This window comes from Talpa occidentalis, unplaced genomic scaffold (genome assembly GCF_014898055.3).
Source record: "Talpa occidentalis isolate TD23 unplaced genomic scaffold, MPIMG_talOcc4v2.1 talOcc4.4, whole genome shotgun sequence".
Taxonomy (NCBI): domain Eukaryota; kingdom Metazoa; phylum Chordata; class Mammalia; order Eulipotyphla; family Talpidae; genus Talpa; species Talpa occidentalis.
In genome coordinates, this window is record NW_023604295.1 from 76,777,869 (window position 1) to 76,798,769 (window position 20,901).

Here is a 20,901-nt window from a genome sequence, read left to right on the forward strand (position 1 = left end):
ATTGCCTCTTATCATACCTTGTAATGTAGGAATAATTTATTCCCTTTGTATATTTAAACAAAATACAGTTACACTATTTAGCAAAGGAGAGAAATAGATCATTTAGTAGCTTAACTTAGTGCTTTAACATTTTTTAAGTACTCTGATCACCCAACTACCCCACCATTATCTACCACAAAATGAGTAGATAGGGGGCCTCCCTGGTGGTACAGGGGGCTGAGCGCAGCACTGTGAAGCTGTCTGCAGCCCCTACAGCATGAATTAGATCCCCAGCCTGGGAGCTACCCACATGGCACAGCAGACCTCTCCTGTCTCACCCGCTGCTCCCCTCAGCAGTGTACTTCGGTCTATCTGCCTGTTCTGTTCCCCGCTCTGTCTCTGGTGAATCCTCTCACCTCCCACACCTCTGGCCTGTACCCCAGTTCTTGTCATCATAAATAAATAAATCTTTTAAAAAAATGAATAGGGCCTCCCCTGGTGGCGCAGGCAGTTGAGTGCAGTGCTGTGAAGCTGTCCACAGCCTCTGCAGCACCAGTTTGATCCCTGCCAGCGGGTGAGGGTCCCACATGGCGTGGCAGACCTCTCCTGTCATGCCCGCTGCTCCCCTCAGCAGTGTATTTCATTAGTCTGCCTGTTCTGTTCCCCGCTGTCGCTAGTGAATCCTCTCACCCTCCTGCGCATCTGGCCTGTACCCTGGTTCTTGTATAAATAAATAAATCTTTTTTTTTTAAAGATTTATTTATTTACTTATACAAGCACTGGGTACAGTCAGAGCGCGGGAGGGTAAGAGAATTCACCAGAGTCAGAGCGGAGAAGAGAACAGGCAGACTGAGGAAGTACACTGCTGAGGGAAGCAGCGGGCAGCAGGACAGGTCTGCGCGCCATGTGGGATCCTTGCCCAGCAGCTGGGGATTGAACCAGCACTGCAGAGGCTGTGGGCAGCTTCGCAACCCAGTGCTCAACCGCCGTGCCACCAGGGAGGTCCTATAAATAAATAAATCTTTAAGAAACAAAAAATGAATAGATGGCACCCTCATCTGAATTACCTAAGAAAAATCTCAGATATACCTTTTCATTCCAAATTCTAAGCCATAAGACAACAAACGACACCTATGAATGCAAAATTTTGGCAATCCCAAAACATACAGCACAATTTATTTTAAATAAGTAAAAATTAGGAAATGTTTTATGAAAGTTTTTCTGTATTTCAACTTACTATGTTATATATACAACATGCTTTTATAATCAGATTTCCTAATAAAAGAAGCATTATATTTTGGTAATACAATGCTTACTAGTCTCACAGTGACAATTTAGAAGTTGATTTTATTTACAAAAAAAAAACAATAAGCATTTTTGTTATCACTTTCTAGATACAAAAGCAATTCAATCCACCCAGCGCTATTCATGTACAAATATTCCAGTTTGTACTCAAAAGTCAAAACTCTTTAAAATTCCTAGGCTTATCTTCAACAATAAAACTTTGCTTGTAAGTGGCACTGTTTCTTAATTACAATATTAGATTATATTATGATCTTTAAATCCTTGTGAGAAACACTGAACTGGAGTCAAAACAATGTTTCAAAATATTAGTGGAATTTCCAAAGTCTGCTCCAATCAGAATTAATTTTTTTTAAATGTGGGGAAATTAATTTTTTAAACAATTTTAAAAGTGCTATAAAACATAAATATTAATTTCTACATTTTGGTATTCATAAGACAATAAGCACATAAAGGACTAGTGAGACTGGTAGATTTAACAGTCTATTCTAATGATTTAAGAAATAAAACGGTGCATCTTAAATACACACTGATTTGTACAAGCCCAAAGTAAATCATTAGCAACCTAAGTACATGACTGAATATGTAGTTCTACTACAACTTCTTAGGTACATAAGTCTTTTTTACTGTGTATAACACTAAGACATTCACGTAGTCAATAAATGATTTCAGAAGGACACAAGACACCCTCCCAAACAGCTGCCAACAGCTCTTACTGAAAGTAACTGAATCTCTCAGTAAAGGATCAGGTTTCCCCAATACTTCCAACATGTTGTGAATGAGTGTTTCAACAAGTGAAATAGGAATAGTGTTACAAGGTAGCAAATAGCTACTTAAGAGATTTTAAGGCTTCATCTGGTGCCTCACTTCATTGTAATTACTAGAATTAATCAACCTAATGGCAAAAACTGGAACTCTATGATCAAAACAACTCCACCAACAAAGACTGATCTTCAGGAGTTAGGGCAATGTCTGCTGTTCTCACTCACTGACCATCTCATAGAACCAATGTTAGATCTAAAATGGCTTAAAATGGGACCTCCCTGGTGGCGCAGGGTGTTGAGCACAGCTCTGTGAGCTGTCCAGAGCCTCTGCAGAGCAGGTTCCATTCCCAGCTGGCCAGGGAGACACCCACATGGCACCGCAGACCTCTCCTGTCTCGCCCACTGCTCCCCTGAGCAGTGTTTTCAGTCCGTCTGCCTGTTCTGCTCCCCACTCTGTCTCTGGTGAATCCTCTCACCCTCCTGAACCTCTGGCCTGTACCCCAGTTCTTGTAAGCATAAATAATCTTTAAAATAAATAAACAAACAAATAAATAAATAAAATGGCTTAAAATGTTTACAGGAAAAGCAAAGGCCTATTATCTTAAGTCCTTCACAGAAGCAAAGCCATGTGAAGTCAGTAGTATGTTAAAACTTCATTTTATATCTTGAAGGAAAAGGAACTGATTAAAAATACTATTAATTCCCAGGACTATTCAAAATAAAAAAACTTTAAACTGGAATTCTGCGGTATAAAATCCATTCACTAACACAATTACTTGGAAATCTCCATAGTGTATACATATTTTCACTAAAATGTTTTAATCTGCTCAAATCTAAGGCTTTGCTAGTCTCTCCCATTTCGGCACAAATGGCTTTTAAGAATTATGTTTTTTTATTTTTTGACCTTCAAATAATTAACAGTATCAAAATGTAGATTAATTTTCCTATGTACAATACACTATGCCTTTTTTTAAAGATTTATTTATTTATGCATATAAGAACTGGGTTTTAGGTCAGAGGTTCAGGGGGTGAAAGGATTCACCAGAAAGAGTGGGGAATAATACAGACAGACTGATCTACTGAAATGTACTGTGTGGGTCACCTCCCTGGCCAGGGATCGAACTCGTGCTGCAGTGGCTGCAGATAGCTTCACAGTGCTGTGCCTAACCCCTTGCGCCACCAGGGAGGCCGTGCCTTTTATTTTATTCTATTTCATTTTTTTTTTTAATTTTTTTTTTAAGATTCATGTTTTTTTCTTAAATGCTGGTGACCCACTAAGTTGATTTCATGACCTTACTGGCCCTTCTCCACTGGAGGTCTCTAGAGAATTAAGCCCAAATGCCCCAAAACACTCATTGCATGCAGTGAATTAACCTCTCCAAGGCACTTTAGATGGTACTATATACACCATCCTTGGGAGAAGTGAGGAAACCATCATTCATATCATTTTCTACAGGGCTAATTCTTTTGTCATGGAACTCCCGATAAGAAAGGCTGCATGGGAGCCTCTGTGGTGGCGCAAGGGGTTAACCATCGCACTATGAAACAATTCGCAGCCTCTGCAGCACGAGTTTGATTCCCGGCCTGCTAGGGAGCAACCCACATGGCGCAGCAGACCTCTCCTGTCTCACCCACTGCTCCCCTCAGCAGTGTTATTTGTCAGTCTGCCTGTTCTGTTTCCCACTCTGTCTCTGGTGAATCCTCTTACTCTTCCCCTCCCCCGTATCTCTGACCTGTACCCAGCTCTTGTATGCATAAATAAATAAATATTTATAAAAAAAAAAAAGGCTGCATGAATGACTAGTTGTAATTTGAAGGGAAAAAACACTGCACTAAAGTGAAGTGTCTTAAAATTCATTCTGAAGTAGTATTTCAACAACTAGTCCTGTATTAATAACACTGTACTCCACAGATGCTTCTGCAGACTTACAAAGCATTACATATGTAAAAGGAACCAATCCCCATGGTAGTTATCATTCCATGAGGAAATTATGTTTTCTTCTTTACACTTTTTAAGTCCAATAGTTCTAGACAGCTTTTATAATCATACCAAAAAGAAAATTTTAATGGAATAAAAGCCTATTACTTTATCAAAATTGCCTTCACTAAGTTTCTTAAACTTGTATCCTTATCCCCATAAACAAAATATGTATTTTTATTTGAGAACTCAAAATAAATTCACTATCTCAAATAAAAACAAAATTCTCCTTTGCTTTAAAATTAAACCAGTTTTTCTCCTTAAAAGTCTCTGGTCAGGTCTCCCCAGTGGCACAGCGGTTGAGCGCTGGGTTGCGAAGCTGCCCGCAGTCTCTGCAGAGCCACTTCGATCCCCTGCTGCTCCCTGGCCACTGAAGGAGGGTCCCACATGGCGCGCAGACCTCTCCTGCCGCCCGCTGCTCCCCTCAGCAGTGTGCTTTGGTCCTTCTGCCTGCTCTGCTCCCTGCTCTGGCTCTGGTGAATTCTCTCACCCTCCTGCGCTTCTGACTGTACCCAGTGCGTGTATAAATAAATAAATAAATAGATAGATAGATAGATAAATAGATAAATAAATAAATAAATCTTAAAGAAAAAAAAAGTCACTGGTAACTGGGTCTCCCCAGTGGTGCAGGGGTTAAAGTCAGTGTTCTTAAGTTATCTCCAGCCACTTCAGCAAGAGTTTGATTCCAGGCCAGGGAGCTAACCCCATAAGGCCCAACAGACCTCTCCTGTCTCACCTGCTCGCCTCAGCAGTGTATTTCAGTCAATCCGCCTGTTCTGCTCCCCATTCTGTCTCTGGTGAATCTTCTCACCTGCACCTCTGTTCTGTACCCCAGTTCTTGAATGCATAAATAAATAAAATAAATCTTATGGCCTCCACCTAGTCTTTACATACACATTTCTGTGACTCACTTCTAAATCTGGAAATCATGAAGTCAAATGTTTTTTAAACTAATTTTATATCTTTCTTAGTTATTCCTCTTCCTGCCTACCATAGTGCTATATTACTAGACTTAGATACAGAAGCAAGCCATACCTTAAAATATCTACTTTCTGCTTTTTGTAGCCTAAAAAAGTACTTAAATAATTTTATGTATGTGAACCACAATAGGCAAAAATTCTACAATGTGAATAAGACACAGTTTCAAGGCATTACTAAAGCTACTCCCAGTTAGTTCTACCTCTTGCACAAACTTAAGCTCAGGCTCCACAATCACCTTCCACTCCCAGAATTCTAAAGGGATTGAAATTAACCCAATTCTTGATTACTTCCTTGTTCTCCTGGTGTCATAAATAGTAATGTATGCACAGTTACAAAAAGGCAGTACTGACTGTCTACACAATGGCCCAGGCCTACTCTTTTTCTTTTCTTCGCTGAAGTTTCTTTCTATCTTTTCTCAGACCAAAAGGATAAATGTCTGTGTTATCACAAGCCTTTCTGAAAATGTTAATATTTTTATATGTTTAAACAGTTTTTAATAGTAGATGTGCATGTAGACTATTTCCTAAACCATAAGGGGGCACTATTCCCAAAGTCATTCTAGATGTCATTTAAATATCCTCTTAATTCTTGTAACAAACCGTTTCCTACTTCTTGAATACTTCATTTTAATAAATAAATCAAAATCCAACTAGTATAATCATTGTGTATCAGTAACTAAGGGAGATACATTTTAACCCAACACTAAGTTACCTTATTTGTCTTAGAACTATCTTGACATAATTCTGAGTCAAGAGGATGTTTGGGGAAAGGAGAAATCCCCAAATACACATTAGTATTTCAATAGTTTGAAACACCATCTGATATTTCTAGACTCTTTCAAAATCCACCCTCTCATTTGATCAGTTATTTTATTTGACTGCTATCTGCAAAGTCTATGTTTAACATTATTTTTCAAAAAACTGCAAATATTCTAAAATAGTGGTTTTTTCAAAATGTATTTGGTTAAAAAGAAATTACAGAGTGCCTCTGGCATGCCCAGCACAAACAGAGGTTATGGGAAGATGGGAAAAAAAGACATTCTTTAAACCTATGATTATTAACTTTAGAAATTCAGTCAAAAATATTCTTAGTAGTCTCTCACATGAACACATGTACTTCATTTGATTCTATTTCCACCTGATCAAAATTTAGGCTAGTTATAAAACACAAACTATGTTTGATGTATCAAATTAACATCAAATCTACCACAATTATAACTGGAACACATTTTATTCCATGACCCTTTTGTAATCACACACACTCTAATATATTTCCTGAGCCTCATTTAAGTTTGTACTGAAAAACACACTTCCTAAATAGAAGTATCATAAATAAATAAATAAATAAATAAATAAATAAATAAATAAAAGCTTACAAGAAGGGAGAAAATTTTTGTACTCCAATGACCTGTGCAGAAATGATGACCTGAAGGGAAAATGCAAAACTAAAAGTAGTGAAATAAGGCCTCCCTGGTAGTGCAAGGGGTTAAGCACAGCACTGTGAAGCTACCTGCTGCCTCGGCAGCTTGAGTTCAATCCCTGGCCAGGGAGTTACCCACACGGCGCAGCACACCTCTCCTGTCTTGCCTGCTGCTCCCCTCAGCAGTGTATTTTAGTCATCTGCCTGTTCTGTTCCCCACTCTGTCTCTGGTGAATCCTCTCACCCCCGCACCTCTGGCCTGTACCCCAGCTCTTGTATGCATAAATAAATAAATCTTAAAAAAAAAAAAAGTAGTGAAACTTTTAAATGCTTTAAGAGGAAATTTCTTTAATTAATAGCTTTGTGATTTATTTGCATCATAATATACACAAGTTGTTATCCCTAAGCAGGGTAAAAACTGATTATTTTACCTACCAAAGAATAGTATAGTTTGAATGTTAGAAATCTAAATTATTAATTTTTAAGAAAGCATATACAACAATAAGGGCATACTCCCCCTTTAATTTAGGGAAGATTGTCAGTTTCATGCTCTAACAATAACCACCTATAATTTATCTTATTCACTGACTACAAATGGGCTTTTCTAATGTACTTGAAAATAAACTTAAACAAACATCACCCTTCAAATTTTATTTGCAAATCATCAATTTGCTTAGCAAGCTTCTCTCCATTGATAGAAATGTAATACTCAACAATCTTACATTTAATTATTTGATCTCAAAACTAGATCAAATAATAGCCATTGAAGACTTTCTCCCATGTAAATATAGCTACTAAGTATGAGCATTAAATACATCGATTAACTACGTAGTTTGGTGATCATTGCTAACGTAATTTCCATTCTTAGAAATTATCAGTTGCTATATCTCAAACAACTGCCTATGAATTTCTTAATCTAAAAACAACACCTTGTCTACATAAACTATATAAACAACAAATTACATTACTATTCCCACTAAACATAAGAGGTTAATAATGTATTTAGTATATGCACTCATTAAAAAAAAAAAAAACCTGCCTTGACTTTTTAAAATAAGCTTCCTCTGGATCTCTTTAGTTGGCAATCAACTCACTGACTCACAGAAAATAATGAAAAATGTTCCCTAATCAAGAATTACATTCTTGCCTCCTTCGTAGTTAAATACCAATATACAAGTTAATTCAGTGAAAGAACTATTATACTAAAGTAAGTTGATGAGAAAAATTAACGGCTTTCAAAATTCAGTTTCTGCTAAGGAAAAGTAGTGAAAATTGCTAGACTTCAAGTCAAAAGGCCTGCATTCAACTCCTGATTCTACCTCCTACCAGTTATACAATCAACAGCATGTGATCCATGTGGGACTCGTTTCTCAGATGAAAAACCTTGTTCACAGACTTCAAAAAAGTTATACCTCACAACGTTTTGGGTACCTTACATTTTTTAAATGTAAGTGGCACACACAATAAAATTACTCAAGTATGTAGTACATGCGAACCCAAAAATTGTCTGTTCTTAGATCTGACCACTGGAATTTTTCTTCCCTTAAGTTATTTAAAATTCACATAAAATTGGATTACATGAGAAACACTGTAGAGACTAGTGCCAAAAAATATGGAAAAACATCACATCTTCCTCAAATAAAACCTTTCTGATACAATAAAGAACTACATCAGATGAAGGATGGTTTCAGTATTAACCAAACCCAGCACATTCAGTTTCAGGTAAGCAGATACATCATCTTTTTTCAAAAAACTCTTTACCATGGCTTAAGATAGCTTTTCTCACAAATGCAGAACAGGAACGTTATATAAAATAGTTTGTCCCTAAACCACAAAGTAGTTTGCTCTAAGATTAGAGCAAGCCTACCTGTAAGGGTAGAGCCCAAAGTAGCTTGAGGTAATGTATATTAAGTATCAAGGGAGATTCCACAGTTTGATTAATATATATAGATCTTCTCCAAGTACACACTTCAGCATGGAACGAGTGCATCTATATGCAAGTCCAGCAATCTGAAAACTGACCTGCAATCAATCCTGCTTCAAAATCAGTTAATAACTGCCCCTGTACAACATAACCTACAACCGATCAATATGAACTTACCTAACAGCCACAGGCCAGGAGTTTCAAAAAAGAGCTGAACCTTTAGAAGCAGCAAATAGCAAACTACCCCAAATTACAGTCTCAGTTATCTTCATTGAACTTCAGAGCAAATCACTGTCTTAAAACTCAACGGTAACCAAGTTTCCCTCAAAACCTTAAAGGACATTCAATCTTAGACTCCAGCCCAAGCTCCAATGTTGCAGTAAATAACCTCCAGCCATTTAATTCACATCACCCATTTCTTAAGTGAAGTAAAGGGTAGAGATTATTTCAAGACTAAATACTTCTGGAAAAATTAGATTATCAAAATGAAAGATGGCCAGCTTTCCTTTGCACAAATCTAGTAAAATTATACATGTAAAAGTGCTGAAGAACAATGCTTGGAACATTTTGAACATGTAGCCTCGTAAATCAACTAGGAAAACATATTTACAAATCAGATCAACAAACTGAATATTTAAAAACTCAAATCTTATTATCCAGGAAGTCAAATTCTTAGACTGAAGATATTAGTTTAGCATACCAGATAAATCAGTAGGAGAAATATTACATTTAAGATCCCTTGGCTGTTAAGTTTTATATTAATATTTTAGTCTAAAATAATCTTTTCTTTATCCTTTCATAATTTTAAAAATGATTCCTTTCTTCAAGAAAAGTTCTTGGTTACTAGAATCACAAATTCTTCACATAAATCTATCTTTTTGGCTGCTTCTAGCTTTAATCAAGTCTTAATATCCAGGTATAGACACAATGTCAGAAATCCTACATTTACCTTTGAAAACTGTCTGGACCCCACCAGAATTGTTTTGGCCAGCTATTATACAACTTGCAAATGGAGAGAACATCAAAGTATAAATTATCCTGAGTCCTAGGAAACACCATATTTAGTCACCAAAGAGCAGGATGTGTGGCAAGAAGTCATGATTTGAGGGCCTCCCTGGTGACACAAGGGGTTAAGTTTCAGCACTACGAAGCAATCCACAGCCACTGCAGCACAAGTTTGATTCCTGGCCAGGAGCTAACACACAAGGCACAACAGACCTCTCCTGTCTCACCCACTGCTCCCCTCAGCAGAGTATTTCAGTCAGTCCGCCTGTTCTGCTTCCCACTCTGTCTCTGGTGAATCCTCTAGCCTACACCCCAGCTCCTCTGGCCTATATCCCAGTGCTTGTATGCAAAATAAATTTGAGAAAGCAGCCCCAAATTCTCTATTCCCTGGCTGGATAATTTTAGAAAAACCACATGATTTCTATTAGCCCCATGGTTTTCATCTGTAGAATGGGAATAATGCCATTTTCTTCACTTGATTGTTTGGAAAATCAATGAGAAAACACACAGGAAAGCACTTTATAGGCGAAAATGTGTAATACAAACCTATCATATAGGTCACAGTGTTTTTCTGTCATTGCATGAGCATTAAGTTTCTTAACACACCAGCTAAGTTATATTCTAAATACATACTTCTGATTTCAAAGTAACACACTATTATTAGTAAACACTATACAATATTCAAAAATGCTTTAAAGAATACACTTGCCTTGGATTGCGTTCTCTTCCCACTTCTCACACTAAATTTTTCCTTCATTTCTTCTAAAATTATCTTCAGTTTCTTTTCTTCAGGTGTCCCTAAGTATTTTTGGTTCACATGAAGATAGCAATGCCATTTGGCTGATTCAAAGCCCCAGTGGCAAGTCCTCTTGTCAGGTGATCTGTGAGAATGCATCACAAATGTCTGCGGCGCAAACATTCCACAGCACTCCAGACACTGAATACATGGAGCATCAGGTTGAACATAAAACTGGGGTGCAAACAGACCCTGACACTTGCCCAAGCATTCATGTTCCACTTCAAAGGCACTGCCAGTTTCCTTTAACTGGGCCAATGAGTTTTTAGCAGGAAGTATGCTACCATTTTGCGGGAAAGTGCGTGGCCGCAATAAAGCATTACAAAGTCTTTGTGCATCAGTTAACGTGATCAGTCCACAGGATGGGGCATTGAATGGAAGGATTCCCAGGACCTTTAAAATATGAAGTTGATCTGAAGTACACCTTGAACAGTAGATGTACAATTCGTCACACACTGTATTTATTTGCTGAAGTGAAAATTCTCGGAGAACAGAATTTAAGACTTGGGGCAAACAGAGTCTCTTTTCTCCTCCAACCTGAAAACAAGAAATAGACTCCCCTTCCAATACAGTCTGGGTGAGCTCTGTGGAACTATCAGAAGGGATGAGCAGTGGGCCAGGAAGAACCTGAGGAGATGGAAGAGGCAGAAATACAGTAGGTGACATGCTTTCTTGGGAATACCGAGCTGAAAATGCTGCCGGTCCACCCAGAGAGCTCTGACTACTTAAGTGGAATTGTGCCAAAGTATGTTTCAAACTGGGATTTAAATGTAAAGGTTCAGGCACCGAGGCACAGGTTCGTTTGACATGTTCTCCATCAGTTTCCATTGGCACTTCTCCATAGTCATCCAAGTGTTCCTTCTTTACTGTTGGCATCTTGTTTATCATCATTTTTCCATTGACATGAATGTCTGTCATCATTTTCTTCGCTGGAGGGCCACCATCATCTTCCATCCCATCCAGTTTTTTATGTGAGCCCTGAACCAACGAAAAACTTGTCTGTAGATTTTCCATTGCTAATAAGTATTGTGTTAATAAGTCAGTCTGAGACTTGCATTGTTACTTAGTTGCTCTGAGAAAAGTAATATATACCAATACTTATGGTAACTTACTCTCTAGAAAATTTAAATTTCCAAAGAGTGCTCTATTCAGATATTGCAACTTTGTTTTGGTTCTGTTTATACTGTGGTATAATTTTGTTGCAAGTGCTGTAAAACGTCTCCTTTTGTCTCTAATAATAAAGAATATAATTTTAAGATGCACACCTCTGTAGAATTCTACTTTTAATCCTGATAGATGTATTAAAATAGTTACCAACTGTCTCAATTCCAGATGTCCAGGTTCAAGGCAATGGTTTTGTTGTGAGCAAAACTTGCAAATAAGTAATTTATGCAATTACTTGTGGCACAAAACCTAGACACAAACATAAGTCAAAATGCTGCACCCAAATTTAATTTTTGGCACCAAGGACACCAAAAGAGGGGGAGAAAGTGTCTTCTCTAAAAATGATGATCTGATGGTCTGTGTTGACAAACTGAAGACTTATAAACAAATCTTCACTACAGTAAGAGCCTCTGACTTCACTTGAACTTCCACAATTAAAAAATGATAAAGAAAAATTGCCCAGTTATCTTCAAGGATTACTGTTCATTCTTCTTTTAATTAATCTGGAAAAGAAAGGGGGTGGGGGAGAAAGTTACATTTGAATTTGCTCCAGAGGCCAAAGGGTCACTTTGAAACCAGTTTCTTAATCTTAAACTGAGTTCACTTTACCAAAGGTGACACTAGAATTATTTCTTTAAATCTAACACCAGTTCACTAGAAGAACCTTCATTTAAATAGGAAAACAATTTGGAGAATAGGGAAAGGAAGCAATACTATCCCTCAAAAGGAAAAGGCTACTCCAACTGAGTATAGGAAGAACCTTAAACAGATCATCTCACCCAAACTCAGAACCAGAGGCTTAGGCCATTTTAGCTGAATTCATTACTTCATCTACTTTGAAAAAAAAAAAACACGTTTCATCCAAAAAAAAAAAAAAAAAACCAGACAGACATTAACACAGCTACCATATGTAACTAAGTTACAACCTTAAGTGCATTAATTCATCTAGTTTTCTGGAATGAATGTAGACAAATACTAACTTTCCCTTTAAAGGGTTAGCGAAATTGCTTAATAGATGCCAAAAGCTCTAGACTCCACGCCTGGAAATCTCCATCCTTGAACAAGACTAATCCGGGACAAAAAGCACAAGGCAGACAGCCCTCACAAAGAATGCAAATGGAGGAAAAGGGAAAAAGAAAAGATTCTTCCACTTCCTTCTTGAGAGAAAATCCAAAAGAAATGCAATAAAGCCAAAATGTTGCCTCCCAAACTCCCAACAATTTACCTTAAAACAGACCCAAAAGGGTTAAGGACCACGGCCACCAGCCAAAGTATTGACTTTCGCCTACCACAGGAACCCCTCAGCCCACGCAAGCCAAGGAAGAGGGCAGGAGGCAAGACCTAGAATGGGGGAGCCCCCCCACAACTCTGAAATCCTCCGCCCACGCAAAGGCATCCACCCATCCCCAACCCGAGCGGGCGGGCGGACGAGCGGGAGGGAGGGAGTGAAAGACAAGGGATCCGGGACGCCCGGGCGTGCGGGGCGCTAGTGGCAGCTAGAGGAAGAGAAGCCGCCCCCCAAGTCCCACCCGAGCTTCGGGACTACCCCTACAGTCCTCCCCACACGGCCCCACCGCCGAGGCCGCGGGGAAGACTGTGGAAATCCCCCGCGCACCCGCTCCCCGGGAAGTTCTCGGGTGTTACCCCGGCACCCCTAAGGCTGCACCTCCCCCCGCCTTCCCGGGCCTGAAGGGACAGAGGTCCGCGGGAGGGGGGGGCGCCCAGTCAGGGCGCCGGGTCGAGCCCCAGGGCATCCCCGAGGAGCGCAGACGGGGGAGGGGGACGGCGGCCGGCGTCTCGGGCTCCCGGGTCCCCGCGGCTCCGGTCAAGTGCAGCGCCCGTCCCCTCCCCGCCCGGCGCCGGCGCGGCGCGCTCCGCCGCGGGACCCCCGCCCTGCGCACCCCCGGCTCCGGCCCCGCACGGGACCCGCGCATCCGGACCCCCGACTCCGGCCTCCGCGCCCGGGAAGCTCGACCAGCTTTGTTAACTCCCCACGGCCCCGGCGCCGCCGCCGGGCTCCCCGGGGCGCGCGCCCCCGGCCGCCCGCCGCGCCCGCCGCGCCCCCACCCCCGCGAGCCCGGGCCGCACCTGCGCCCGCCGCCGCCGCGCGCTCGCCCGCTCCCTTCGGCTGTGCCGGCGCCGCCGCGAGCCCCACACACATCGCTACACACAGCCCTCTGACGTCACCGGGCCCTCGGCCCGCCCACGTCACTGCGGAGACACACGGCTTCCCGCAGACGCCGCCGCCGTCTCCGGCCGCCCGGGGGAGGGCGAGGGCGGCGGGGGGGAGGGGAGGGCGCGGAGCCAGCGGCGGCGCCGCGCGCGCGGGCCCGCCGGCCTCGCCGCCGCCTCCGCCTCCGCCTCGCGGCTCCAGCCCCGCGGGGACGCGCGCGCCGTCTGGCCTATTGTAGCTCCCCGGGGCTCGCCCCGCGCGCCGGCGTCTGGCGCGCGCGCCCCTCCCCCCAGGCGCGCGCCCGGCGCTCCCGGCCCCGCGCGCCGTCTGGGCGGCTGGCGCGCGGCGCTGTCTGCGGTGCACCCAGCGCAGACAGGATGTTCCCTCCCCGCCCTCCCCCCGCCGCCCGCCCTCCTTCCTTCCTCGAGTCGCCCAGCCGGCTGTCTGGGGCCGCCGCCGCCCCGCCCCGCCCCGCCCCGCCCGCTGCTCTGTGGTGACGGGCCAGACCTGGGGCGCCCTGGCCGCCCGGCCGCCGCGCGGCGGGGAGGGGGCTGGGCGGCCGCGCGGTGCACTGTGCGCGACCCCGGCAGCCGGCGGGCGGAGGCCGGGCCCGCCCGGCGAGCGCCGCCGCCCGAGGTCAGGCGCGGGCCGCCCTCCCCCCGGGCCGCAGCTGGGCCGCCCCGCCCCGCCCCGGAGGCAGCCGGGTGGCGGCCTCCCCGCCGCGTAGCCCCCCCCCCCACGGCGGGCTCGGCGCTCCGGGGCTGCCCCCCGCCCCCCTGGGGCCTCCCGCCCGAGGGCCGCCCTGCCAGCTGCCGGGCTGCGCCCGCCCCGCCCCGCCGGCCGCGGCCTCCCCCTCGCCGAGGCGGCCTCCGCCCAGACGCCTTCCCCTGGCTGACCTCCGGCCGCCATCGGGCCAGCGCGGGGAGCCGGCCCAGCTCCTGCAGCGCCGAGAGAAAACATTGCCCGCCCCTCCCAGCCGGCCTCCCGCCTCGCCCGCCTGAAACTACACGTTTCTACAGTGTTCGCTGAAGATTTTTTGGTTTTTATTGTGGGGAAGAACACGGATGACAACGAGGAAAGACACGACCTGGGGGGCTCCGGCCGCCCCCGCAGGGCCCAGCAGAGCGGTCTTTCTGGCCAGTGTCCCCGGGATAGCCAATTAGCATATTGAACGCCACCCAGCTGCTCCCTCAAATTTCGAAACACCAAGAAATCCCCTTTTCTTCACCCCACCGCAAGATCAGGAACTGAAATAGTCGGCCCGCCGAGTCGCAGTACACAGAATTCAGAAAACCGAGCTTCGTCCTCTCTTTTTTTTCCATCTTGCCGGTTTTCGTCCTGTGTCTCCTGGTTTTGCTGCTTCGAGGTCGCTCACATGGGGTCCGCGTTTGCAGCTGGCCGACTGGGGATACTCTTGTGCTTGTAGATTTTTCACCTCTTTTCCTCCCAGTGGGCCTACCAAGGGCTCTCATGCCTCTCATTTCCCCCCCAGCAACTCCCACGTTCCCTTCCCTACGCCCCCACTGCCCCGCTCCGCTCCCGGGTCGTGCCCCTCTCCCACCCCCCACCTTCTCCTCCTCCTTGACTACCTCCTTTCCAGAACATGAATAATTCCGCAGCACTTCCCATCTGTTATTGCCATAGAGACAGAAGCTCGGCAAAGATAATGATGTTCTGTGCAGAGCCAGTGGGGGGAGAACAGCATCTGCGAGTCTGGGGGATAGATTTTCTAACCGCAAAAATATTCAGAAGGCCTGGCTTAAGATATGGTTGGAGAACTGGACAGTCCTGACACTTGGCATCCGGTCAACTTGTGGCACCTGGCTCTTGTATCTAGAAAGAAGATACAGTTTTTAGAAACCAAAATGACAGATTTTTTAAAGTGATTCCCAGCTGCAATTCATGAAAAATATTTTGTGCTCCTTTTATCAACCATAAAAATAGTACTAGCATGATCAAAGGCCTGAGAAGCAAAATTAATCGCACAGTAAATAAGACTTCTCAGATATCAAACACATTACATTATCCCTCTTCCCTGTATCCCTCTTCCTTTTGATTTACTTTCCCCAGGAAATTGTGTTTTGGGGATAGGGTCTTTTGTGTCTCTTGTGATTTTATGTACAATACTTTCAGACAGTGACAGGCAAATGTGGCTAGTACCAATCAAGCTTTAAGGGCATTTTTTTCTTATTCATCAAAGTACAAAATGTACCAAATTAAAATTCACTTTGCTATTGAATTTCCAAGGTCTTGGCCTGAAAGGTACAAGTTCGAAGGAGTGCAAGTGAAACTAGACAGCATACATTTACATCTGGTGCAGGTGAGGAGACTCACACATACCACATTTTTGCAGATCTACTTAATGATTTTCAGAAATTATCAGAATGGGTTGTATGAAATTTTATTTTTTTTTTAACATTTATTTATTTATTTGTTTGTTTGTTTGTTTGTTTATACAAGCACTGGGTACAGTCAGAAGCGCGGGAGGGTGAGAGAATTCACCAGAGCCAGAGCAGGGAGCAGAGCAGGCAGAAGAACCGAAGTACACTGCAGCAGAGGTCTGCGAGCCATGTGGAACCCTCACCCGGTGCCGGGGGAGCAGCCGGGGATCAAACCGGCGCTGCAGAGGCTGCAGGCAGCTTCACAACCAGCGCTCAACCGCTGCGCCACCGGGGAGGCCCGGTTGTATGAAATTTTAAAATACTGAAACAATTTTTTGTCCCAGAAACATAATTAAATGGACACAGAATACAGAATTTAGGGAAAAAGTACTATGAACATTATAATTCCCATATACTGATGGTCTTCACCAGTACTGAAAGTATTATTTAGTAAATAGCTATTAGATGGTTTTCACATGGCCTCATACCTCACCTTCTTAGCTGCCTGCAGAAACTGAGCAAGGCACTGTGAGAGTGTTTGCCTGTGTGCAAAAAATTGGGGGCCCAAGGGGTGAGGAGACAGGAAGGTGAGGAGTATTCTATCCATTGTCACCATTGTCTCATCTTCCATTAAGCAATACAGACAAAAAATCCAAACTAACTGGTACTAGGTAATCTAGAATTTCTTCTTCAATAGATCTGACCAGCTGGTTACACACACACACACGCACACACACACACAAGAATTTAGAGGTTATGACTTCGAGGACCAGTTTTGCCCTGTGGCCTGGTAAGTGGTTTAGGGCAAATCCTTTCCTCTTTCTCCATTTACTGATCTATTGATGATGGCCTACTAATATCAACAAGAATTTAAAAATGAAAAGGTTAGAGTAAAGCGATTTCGATGTGAATTTTTATTTTTATGAAGGAGTGGGTGGAAAAGTTATATGTTAATCCATAGAGCATGCAAACACTCTCTTGTATTTTCAGTTACACCTCCTGCTCTTTTCCAAGCAAGATAACCCAGTTGTAGTCTGGTGTTTCTCGTGCCTCATCTTCACCCTTGTTTGATTTTGAACAAAAAAATCTTGTTTGAAAATGATTTTTAGCTGCAAGCTAAAATGCTACAACTTCCTTCAATTTCACGAAAGACTCTCAACCATTTCTTTTTCATCTTTTTTTTCTATAGCTTTTCATTTATTTCTACTTGTCAGAATTATGAAGATGAGGCCCTTTAACTCCTTCACAGCTCTTTAATATCTTTCCTACCTCTCCTCTTTCCTGTTCAGTTTACTCAGCATTTTTGTTTAATGGTACTGTCCCTGCCTGTACAAAGTCCTTTCCCTTCATTGACTAGACTTTTGTTACAAAGTTCCTTCCCTTCATTGACTAGACTTTCTCCAGGGACGCCTTTTTCCTCTTAGCTGCCAAATCAATACTGGATCTACAAGGTCCCAACTCCCATTTTTCATGCCTTAAATAAGATAAAAACCAGATGCTTAAAAACTATTAACCTCCTCTTCCTGTGTCACATAGTCCTTTCTCCCCCCTAGGTTTTAACTTGGGCTCTGTGAAAATGGAGGGAAAGTAAGAGAAAGAAAACAGAAAGGAATAGCCAGGAAGAGCAAAATAAAAAAAAATCATATTAGAAATATTTGAATTCCCAAAGTTTAAATGGCAACAAACTCTAAAATCGGTGTAACAGACACATTGAGTGCATTTTATTGTCAACTCTAGGAATTTTATGAGTGTTTAGAAAATCTGGCAAAATTTGCCTTATTGCAAATCAGAAGCTTTTTCTGTTTTCGAAAAAGAAAAGGGGAGGAGTCATCCCTAGCCCTATGATGCTGCCAAGCTATGATTCCCAACCTGCAAGTTGAGCAGAATGGTCTAATATGTAATATTGGACACTACGTAGCTCAAAATACTTCTTAATTTCCTATGAGATACATGCAAGAAATTTCCTCTTTGAACAAAAGAGAAGTTGAGGCAGAGTATAAGTCACATACTAATCACTTTGCTGTTCACCACAAAACAGGCAATAGAATCAAATGCACTTGACCCACATCAGTGGAGTTTCCACAAAGCACATTTCCTCATTCTTTTGATACTCAAAAATAAGCTGATTCATATTGGCAAAAAAAGAGAGCGTATGTTGAAACTTACAGATTAGGTAGTATTGTGGTATCTATATCACAACCCACAATTATATACTTACCCTCGCTACATGCAATGCTCTTTGAGATTTTATTCTACTCGATACCATTTCTTTGTATTTCAATTCACTAATGCTCTGCAACCTACAGTTTAAGCAACAATACATTAAAGATTAGTAATCAATATTAGCATTTATGTAGCATGTAGTATTAGACTCTGTTCTAAGCTCTTTGGAGATAAAAATTCATTTAATCCTCACAACAACCTCATGAAGTAGATATTATTACCCCATGTTATGGATTAATAAAACTGCACAGAGGTGTGCTCAAAATCACGCAGCTAGATAAATCCTTCCTTGGACTGTGAAAGAAAAGGTAAAACATGATTTTCAAATCTGAATTCTATGCAGGATCAATCTGGATATAAAATAGGGCTATAGTATATGTTATATGATTTGATATTAAAAAAGGATTCTGTCTCCTCTCTTCATTTCTGACATAGTGTTTGAAGTTCCCAGAAGACATATTATTTCCATTACTATCCAGGTTAAAGTGAAATTGTATGATTTAGTGGGGAATAAGCATGATTATTATTGTTGTTGTCTAAACCTCACAACAATGCCTCAAGATGGGCATTATTATACCCACTTAATAGATGAAAAAACTGATATTCTTGGTTTATCTGAAATCTTTGGTCACCTAGAAAATACTATTGTATTTTATTGGTATGCAAGCATAGAAACTTAGAATAGAGAAGGATATAGTTTATTCATGCTAGAGCTCAGGGAGGGAAAGTTTAGGTAAAGGACAATGTAGGCGATCCTGGGTCACCAAATGGTAGAGTGAGACGCACCTGAGCCAAGCTAGATCAATCAGCACCTTCCCAGCAATGTCTGGAATGAGCGTTGAGAGTATAGGCTCAGTGTGGCTAATATCCTCAATGGAGGAAATATAATCTCAGGAGCTACTGGCCATATAATCTCAGGAGCTACTGATATAGCTACTTGCTATATCATTAAGTGGGACAGCAGTGTAAGCCATTCTGCCGAGAGAAAACAAAATGAGGTGGAGGCAAAGATGCAGAGAGGAGCAGATAGTGTTGATAAATCTCAAATCTTAGGTTCCCATTTGCCTCAAGGCTAAGCTATATTACTGTTCTTGGATGTTCCTACAAACTTGTACTAAATTCCCTTTTTTGCAGAGTGGTTTTCTCTAATTTGCAACCAAAAGTCTGAGGAGGAAGTAAAAGAATGAGGTAGTGGCAGGAAAGACCTACCCATTTCAATTTTATGTATCAGTGGACTCAATTATGTCAGATCTCAACAAGTGTTAGATTCCTCAGCTAAAAGGAAAAACAAATCAAACAATTATTATACACCATCTTTTTTTTTTTTTTTGCCTTTGGAATAATATATAAAATATTTAAGGATCTTTCTTCTTGCTTCCTTTAAATGTAGGACTCTCTAGACCAGAGCTAGCCAATAGAATTTTCTGCAATGATAGATATGTTACAAATCTGCATCATCCAATTAGGGAACCCCTAGCTACAGGTGGCTGTTGGGTGCTTGAGGTGTAGCTAGTGCAAACAAAGACTCTGAATTTTAAATATTATCTAATTTTAATAAATTTAAATAGCCACTATGTGTGACCAGTGGTTACCACACTAGACAGCACAGCTCTCTAATCATTGAAACTGGGTTTCTTCCATGAGAAAATGCAAATACTAAAGTTGGCTATAGTCTCAAGATGAGAATCAAAAGAAAACTGGAAGTGAATGGTGCAGAAACACTAGGTGACAACATAAAGTGCCTGACCCAATAATTTTAAATTGCTACATTCTCCATAAAATAACTTGGAAAAGGGATAGTAAGATAGTTAAAGAGTAATGAGAAATACCTACGAAACAAACAAAAAAAGAAAGAAAGAAACAAGGAAGGGAAAGAAAGAGGGAAATACAGAAGCAAAGTCACCTTAAAGAGACAAAAGTGTTCCGTGGCCAGAGTAAAATTTGATTGTACTAACAAATATCAAAAAAATGTATCTCTCTCAAGGCAAAACTGACCAGCTAGATTAAGGTTATCTCACTCGTGAAAATGAATGCATTTGCCTCAAGGTATCTACAAAGCAAATTATGTATTTAAACTCCCTTATTCTGATTTTTTGCCATAAAGCAACCCTCTGATTTAAATTGGATTCCCCCAAATCATTTGAATGTGGGGAAGCTCCTGCCAAAGCAAATGTTCCACTTCCTTTGTAACAGTCAACAAATGCATGGCCGGTGAGTTTGGGTACTGTTAACCTGCTCACAGAGCCCATCCAGTCTTCTTTGTTGACAAAATCAAGTGTCTGAACCTCTAAGGCAAAAAGCCAGGACCTAATTAAATCAGATAAGATCAGCCTGGTCTTCTGCTGCCTGACAGCCAAATGACCTCCCCACAAACTCCCTGACCTGCCCCAGAGACTTGTCTCCAAAATGTAATTTCCTAAAGTAGGATCAGGAGAAACTCTAGAGATCCCGGGTGGATTTCAGCATAACCTGATGAGAACAAGAGAACCAAAGGGGTTGGGAATGGAGCACTGTGAGGCAGATGAATTTATTTAAAAGGCTGGACAGTGAGAAAATGCAGGCGTTCTTGCTTGAGAAGTATTAGAGAGTGGAGTTGTTCAATCGCCTTTGTGAGAACGTTGTTTGATGAGATCCAGGACTAACTGAAGCAGAGACTAGCAAAACCAGTTTTCTTAAAGACAATCTTTGAAATCTTCTTAATTTCTCATTTCCTCCCACCTAAAAAGTACCCACCAAGTCCCCAAAGCAATTATTCTCAAAGTGGAGTTTTTCAAGCACCTGCACCAGAGTTAATCTGTGGAGTATATTAAAA

General features: G+C 42.2%; 1 protein-coding gene across 2 annotated transcripts in view; it reads right to left on the minus strand.

The window, feature by feature from the left end:
- The window catches only part of SKIL (SKI like proto-oncogene), a 30,082-nt gene extending 16,665 nt beyond the window's left edge, over positions 1–13,417 (minus strand). Inside the window, exons 1-2 of one of the 2 annotated variants that reach the window (XM_054700714.1) lie at positions 13,401–13,417; positions 10,062–11,815 (exon numbers count right to left, since the gene is read on the minus strand). In XM_054700714.1, the coding sequence (XP_054556689.1) occupies positions 10,062–11,162 (1,101 nt within the window). In that variant the 5' untranslated portion in view covers positions 11,163–11,815; positions 13,401–13,417. Of the gene's footprint in view, positions 1–10,061; positions 11,816–12,537; positions 12,794–13,400 lie in introns of those variants that run through there. The other variant, XM_037525713.2, reaches the window with a different exon arrangement.
- Positions 13,418–20,901: the final 7,484 nt, after the last annotated feature.